The sequence below is a fragment of the Hipposideros armiger genome, unplaced genomic scaffold, assembly GCF_001890085.2.
Source record: "Hipposideros armiger isolate ML-2016 unplaced genomic scaffold, ASM189008v1 scaffold_28, whole genome shotgun sequence".
Lineage (NCBI taxonomy): Eukaryota > Metazoa > Chordata > Mammalia > Chiroptera > Hipposideridae > Hipposideros > Hipposideros armiger.
The window spans coordinates 4873855-4881466 of NW_017731378.1; the positions used below are offsets into that span (position 1 = coordinate 4873855).

General features: G+C 41.4%; 1 protein-coding gene across 1 annotated transcript in view; it reads left to right on the forward strand.

Annotated features, from left to right (window-relative positions):
- INA (internexin neuronal intermediate filament protein alpha) overlaps positions 1 to 7612 on the forward strand; it is a 12244-nt gene that overhangs the window by 2228 nt on the left and 2404 nt on the right. The window contains exon 2 of the mRNA XM_019636399.1: positions 6360 to 6484. Coding sequence (XP_019491944.1) covers positions 6360 to 6484 — 125 coding nt within the window. The remainder of the gene's footprint in view (positions 1 to 6359; positions 6485 to 7612) is intronic.

Consider the following 7612-nt stretch of genomic DNA (forward strand, 5'->3'; position numbering starts at 1 on the left):
CCCCAACACACACACACACACACACACACACACACACACACACACACACACACACACGGTTCCCTTGTCGACTGATGATACGTCTTCCTACAGGAAGCTTTACACCGGTTAACAAACAAGAATGGTCGGGGCGCTGTCCTCGGTGCTGATCTCGAACTCTCCCCATCTCAGAAATGTCTCTCCCTCCCATTTGATGTCCCAGTTATGACTCTAGGCAATTAACTGCTTTGATTTTTTTTCTTCTGAAACACCAATATATCAGTCTTGTCTACCTGCAATCAAAGGTCACTTCGTGGGCAACATCAATTTTCATTTTCATGGATGGCTTAGCATTTAACAAGAACCACTTAATGTGCTCAGCAGCTGTGAGGCCCCACTTGAAAATACCCATTTTCTTAACGTTTTCCCAATCTAAGTGCATGTGTTAAATGACAGAGATGGGTTCTATCTTTGTTATAGGCCAGTTACTTTTTTCATCTTTGCCTGTCCTCTAAGCTCCTGTGTTTGGCTCTTTCCTCCTTTTTTCTCCAAACAAAGGCCACTGCATCTTCAGTTTTACTATATAGAACATTCTGGGCTTATGACCACAAGGGCACAGAGGCAGGAGGAAAGTGTAGAAAACAATCTAAATAGTGTGGTTCAGGTTCAAGATACAATAAAAGTTCCATTGGGTAGAATGCTAATAATCCAGAAACTTGCAATAATTCATTCTAGCCAAATCTAAGTTTACATTTGATGAAATTAATAGGGTTTGGGGAACATTCATAAAATATATACAAGAAAGTAATGAAACCTCAAAATTACGATTGAGGTATGCAGGTATTTGCTCTTCATTATAAGTGACTTTCTTTGATAAAGGACGAAAGCTTGCTTGGACCATTTGTTTTGGTAGTTTGGAATTACAGTACCATTCAAATAAAGACTTCTTCAAAATCTGTAACTTGAACTTTTCACTATGTGGCCTTGCCCCCTGTAATTCCTGAATTTATCACATTTAGTTTATTGAGACTTCGTGTTTTCTTCTAGAAGCCTTACAGGGTGACTAGGTGGTCTTCTGAAGGGCTAGCCCCGTATTTCTATAAAAAACATAACTTAACCACAACTGCCTTGTGAATTGGGCTTTGCTATGTCCTCTGTTTTACTTATTATAGCACCTACATTCTAAGAGGTAGTGACAATATTGTCTGGCTTGTTTTGTTTGCGTCAAAAAGGCTTTTCATGTTAGACAATAGTAGGGTCATTCAGACATAGTCTACAGGAAACAGAAACTGCAGCATGTCTGCAGCTCTGCAGGGCTGCCCCCATCAACTTAGCCTTCAGTGCCTCGGTGGACCTGCTGGTGCAGTGGAAGAGATCAGGCTACAGAGACCTATTTCCTACCCCTTGGGACCTAAGGCTGAGGAGGGGCTCACATCCTCACCTGCAGATCCTGAAGGCCTGAAGCCACAAGGGTGTCGCTCTGGCTGTTTTCTCTAACAGTCTCCACGGTGAGATTCAGCCATTGTTTTCTTGCCCTCTCACCCCCTTCCTCCTCCCCTTTCACTGCAGTAATGGGAGGCTGTTCTCTTTCTTCTGCTTCAGGATTAGTGAGTGGTAGGCCCATTTTCCTTTGTAAGCTAGCCACCCTCCAAGGGGCAGAGGAAGGCTCTGTTAAAGTCACATTTTCTCTGCCCCAGAGAGCTGACAGCCTATTTGAGGAGAGAAAACTTATACTTTGAGAGGGTAAAGAATGATTCAGGTGACATAGTAAGTACACAATGGTGCATGAGAGGTCCAAATTCAGGCAATAGGAGAAATTATGAAGAGCTAGGGCTTTTGTCTTCAAAAGCCAAATGCAACTACCCTCTTTAGCTGAAGTCTTTTCTAAAACAGGCTGATTTGGGTTGCTGCTTCACTACTATTAGAGTCCCCATTCTGCCAAAGATGTCTAAGGATATTTTTGAAGTGTACTGGGGGCCCTGGCCCTGTACTAAGGTCAGTCTTGGAAAGCTGAAGCTTTCCTTGAAAGACCTTGCTGAACAATCAAGATCACCATTAGTTAATGGTCTCCAGGGAGAGGAGCCAAGTCTGCCCTCTTCTCTCCAGTATGAGATTGGAATACAGTCTAATTAAATAGCAGGAAGGGGCTGGTCCCTTGGAGATTGGGGGTGGCAGTGCCTGCATATAAACCTATAGCTTGATAGATCCATTTCTGAAATTAGAATTCAAGAAAAAAAGCTGTATTTAGTCTTTAACTCTTCCATGTGCTTCTTGTTTTGTTTTGTTCTTGCCACTCTCTACCTCACGGTATTACTGTCACCTGGGCCACCATGGTAACTCCTTTACAAAAATAAATTGAAACTAGTGGTTTCTAAGCCCAGTGTGACACACCAATGTCACTTGAGGGCTTTAAAAAAAGGTTCTCAAGCCCACTCCTGAAGATATGGACTCAGGAGTTTGCAGGTGTGGCCCAGGGATAAGCATTTGCAATAGAAATGCTGCATCCTGTTGTTCCTCAGATTGATTTTGGGAGGCACTGACCTACACCACATTTCCCAAGGTAAACCAGCTCATATAATGCAAGATTTTAAAGTATGGTAGGGGGAAAAAAGAAAATGTGGGGACAAAACAGACAGCAAAGAGAGATTAAGGCAATGGGTGGATCACATATAAAAAGCTTCTCTCCCCACCTAAGTTTATTATGCAGAGTAGGATGGCTGCACTCGCTACTGTCACCTGGCTGACTGTCACCTGGCTGACGGCCTCTAAAAGTAATGAAATCTACAGCACTGCAGTGCTAGTATGGCCAGTTCTTTCTCTTACTCCCAGCCCACATCCTTCTAGCCCTGAGGAGGGTGCTTAGCACCTGTTTTATCTACTCCAGGAGAGACCCCAGCTGGAGCTGGGAATGCCTCTGTCTCATTCCCTCAGGCTAAGCCAGCAGCAGCTGCGTGGTTGGGGGAGGGGCACACTGCAGCGCTCTGCTCTGATTTCGAGCAGGAAGCCATCTTTGGCAGAGCTTGTGAAGGGCGAGGCAAGACAGCCTGGCGTGGAAACAAAGAACGCAAACAAAGAGACTAGACATTGAAGAGCAATGATCAGCAGTCAGCACAATTCCTTCCGAAAGGAGCAAAGTCGTGCTTTTTGTCTACTCTGATCCATAGAACAGACATGTGAAACGTGCATCATAAAAGTTCAAGGAAATCTCATCTATCTAGAACTCAGCTCCCCAGCAGCCTCTTATTCAGAAAGCACAGATGTGAAACAAAAATGATTTTTTAAAAGGACCTAATTAACTTGCTTGTGAGATAAAACATCTAAATCACACATTAGAATGTTGGCCCGTCTGATGCCCAGCCTGTTCATTCTTTCTTTACATGATTCTAATATACTTTGTTGTTTGGATTTCAAGTCTGCAGCCAGATAGAGAAGAAGGGGGACCACTGGAGTCAGGCATTTCAAGAAGGAGCAGCCGCAAATCAGTTCTTTCAGGACAAAGAAAACCAATGAATAGCAAACACTAATTGAAACACTGCTCTTTGGGGCCATTTAGGGTAGAAATAAACAGCCTGAAATATACCTCAGTTGACTTAAAAAAAAAAGACATCACAGAATTATAGAAAAATAATTGATCATTATCATAATCCATAGTTGCTGAAAAAGGTTGCATTATGTTTAATATCCTAATTAAGAATGGTATAAACCACTTCAGAAAGTTTTTTATTCAAAATTGTTATTTAAAAAAACACAAAAACCTAGTGCTTTTAAGAGATATGTTTCTGACTAGCCAATATTAAGGTTTTATTATACATTGCTTTCCTTAGTTATCCAAGGGATTGCAGGGAGGGCTCATGATTAATTTGTCCATATGATTAAAAGGGTAGAGAATCACATTGTATGATATTAACAATAATAAAAATCACTAACATTTATTGAGCAGTTCCTAGTGGCAAGTGCTGTTCTAATGCCTATTATCTAACTTAATAGAAAATGGAAACATGTAATAATGTGAGGTACATTAAATTGGAATCCCAACTTGAGGATCTCCGAACACCTCAGTAAAGAATAAACACTGTAATTTTCCACATGCAGAAATGGAAGTATTGAAGAAACTAAAATATAGAAAACTTACTGACGTATGTTAGATACTGTGACAGGGCAAGAAATGAAACACAAAAATTCTGGTAAAATCCTCCTCTTTTCTGCATATATTTCTCCTCTTCTGCATAACGAGAAAACTTCCTCCTCTTTCTCCTTTTACCTTCACCTGAGACTCTTTTTCCCCTTACCACAGCAATATCAATTCTCTTGCCCCTGATGCATCACTAGCAGACTTGCTTGTAGGTTAGTTTAACCTCAAATAGCAACCATCAAGTAAAATTTCTTGGTAAAAAGACTTTTAAGTCATCATGATCTCTTAACACACTTTGGAATATTTCCATCATTGTCCAGTGTAATATGTATTTTCCCCACTGCTTATGATTCCTTGCTCTATATACCCATCAGTTAATTGAGTCTCTCCTTTGCAGTATTCCTGTCAATATTTATAGAACAGGTAGGTGATACGAATTTTAATTATTTCTGCAGAGTCTCTTGACTTGGAAGTTTGCACTCCCTGAAGTATTTTTCCTGCCTTTCACCATGGCTTTATTATCCCCACACAAGGGGAGTCTCAAGGGGTAACTTGCCTTCTTGAGGTTTCTGATATGTTTATCTGCATCACTGTTTCATAAAAATTACTGTTGGTCACTATGCTCTCCATGTTGACAAAGTTGCAGCTGAATTAAATGGGTTATTTACTCACACCTTTTCAGGTCATAAGAAAAGAAGTCCTTATGCAGCATCATTCATTCAACAATTATTCATTGAGCATCTACGGTGTGCCTTGCGCTCTGGCTTCCAGGAGTGAACTAGGCAGAAAGGGTCCCTGTTTCCATGTAAATTACATTCTAGAGCAGCAGTTCTCTAACAGGAGCGATTTGCCCCCAGGGGACATTTGGCAGTGTCTGGAGACGTGTTTTTTTTTGGTTGTCACAACTGGGAGGAGGGTGTATTCTACTGGCATCTAGTGGGCAGAGGTAAGGGATGCTGTTAAACATCCTTAAAAGTCACAGGACAGCCCCTATAATGAAGCATTCTTCAGCCCCAAATGTCAATAGTGCCAAGCTTGAAAAACCATGTTACCGAAGAAGGTGACAAAATAAACTAGTAAACGAAGAAGAAAAAATTCCAGATAATGATGAGTTAAGAGCAGAGTGGACTCTTTCAAGTGGGTGTTTTTTTCTAATTTGTCCTCCCACTGGAGGTACCTTTTTCTAATCTGCACAACGTTTCTTCATAGACTGGCAGCTGCCCTAGCTTGAGGTAAAATAATGTGCAAGATCTGTGTGGAGAGAGTACTTAAATTGGGTTTCAAGAAGACTTGTCTGAGTAGAGGACATTTGAACTGAGTCTTGTATGACTTGGAGTTGGTTCGGCCACGTCAAGCCCCACTCCCGAGCATTCCAAACAGGAAATAGCTAGCCTAAGGGGCCTGGGGACAGCAACTTGCTAAGTTTAAGAAGCAAAAGAAGGCCAGGGTAGCTGAAACACACTGAGCAAGGGGGAAAGTATAGGCTATGTGGAGGAGTTTGGACTTTATTCCAAAGGCCTTGGAGGATTTTAAGCAGGTGAACAATAGGATCTGCTGAGTTTTTAAAAGATCCTTCTGACTGTTCCAGAATCACAAATGTAAAGCTGCTTTTCTTCTGTGCCTGGGTTTGCACCTGAAAGAATTTGGAGCAAAACTGTTACATGAATCTAGTTTCTTTTTTAAATATAATTTCATTTTCTGCCATGTGGATAAAAAAAAAATTCCACGGAGTATTTCTGCTTCCTCCTTATCTGTCGCATAAAATGCTTTCAATAAGGTGATTCAGTAGCAGATTTCCAGGAAACCGTGAAAAATGAACAGAGGCAGAGAAGACGCACTGTCTTCTGGGTGCTTTCCACAGTTGGAATTTTCTGAACCTGAGCTCCTAACTGGAGGCTTTGGGTTTTGGAAAGGACATGCAACAAGGGAGTTATTTAGCAGCAATACAAAAAGCAAGGGAGGGACGGTAAGTAAGTTAAAAAAAAAAAATCTCCCTGGTGTTCAGTTGAGAACCACGTGCCCTGTGGTAGAAGTTCCCAGCCCTCGCCATACATCCAAATCTCCTGGGGACCTTTATGAAAAAATGCAGATGCCGGGACCCCAACCCAGAACAAATGAATCAGAATTGGGGATAGGGGTAGGCCTGGGTGTTATAATGTGCAGTCAGGGTTGAGAATCCTTGCCTTGTGGAAATCACAGTGAACTCCAGCTGGTTTAGTCTAAATATGTTGTATGTGTCACTTTTCAGGATAGCATTGGGCAACTAGAGAATGATTTGAGGAACACCAAGAGTGAGATGGCACGCCACCTTCGGGAATACCAAGACTTGCTCAATGTTAAAATGGCTCTTGACATTGAGATAGCAGCTTACAGGTACTTCAAAGGGGATGTTCACCCAAGCAGATGCAGTCACCTGAGGCAACACTTACCCATATTAGTGGTTTTAGTCTCTCTGATTTCTGATGGGGGAGGGGGGATGAGGAGACATCACTGGCCCGTTCCAGGTGAGCCAACCTCTTTATCCCTCAACTTTATTATATCCCAGCTTCACCTTGAGAGGCCTGGAGTAGTCTACTTATGTCTGCTAGGATCTATGGGGATAACGTAACTACACAGAGGTTGAAATAAACCCATCAGACTCTAACTTTAAAAATAGAGTTCATAGAAACTCCTAATAGGTGAGGTATCGCCCTGATTCCTATTCAAGGCAATGTTCAAGTGAACATTGAAACTTTTTAAAGTTTCCTTTAAAAAAAAAAAGGTAATAACAGCAGCTACTATTTTTTTACTTGACTTCCATGAGCCAGGCACTCTATTAGACCCTGCACATAAATGATCAGGTCATATTATGCCCATTTTGCAGATAAGGAAACTTGAACCACAGACTGTGTAAGTTGCTTATACTCACAGTGCTGGTACATGGAAAAGCTCAGATGCAACCCCAGATCTGTCTGAGCTTTTTCTTTTTCTTTTTTTCTTTACAGTGTGTATGCTACATCAAAACAAAGCTCTAAAAATATTTGATAGTGTCTTGAATTTCTTATTTTAAAGAAAGGATGATAAAAACTATTAGTTACGAGAAACAAGGTATTGGGGCTACCCTTTTATGATACCTTTTAGGCCAGGCTGGGAAGAAGTCTGGGATCTGAAACAGGTTCAGTCACTGGCCTTTGATATTGCTGGTTCCATTTCCTTTGCGCTCCTGTACACTGGAAAAGTATAGACCTCAAATTCAGGCTGAATTAGGCAATTCTTTCCTTCTCTGTGGACTTCTCACTTACTTATCCCTATTGCACTGATGGTGTTAATTAGCAACATTGCTTTTCCCCCAAAGCTTTGTAGACTCTTTAAGTACCAAAAATGGGTGTGATGAGGCCGAATGGAATTGTAGGTTTTTCCTTTGTTAATATATTTGTGAATAGAGTAGGTTTCCGTTGAACGTGCATAAACACAGATGGTGCTAAAGATGTGTGTGTGTGTGTGTGTGTGTGTGTGTGTGTG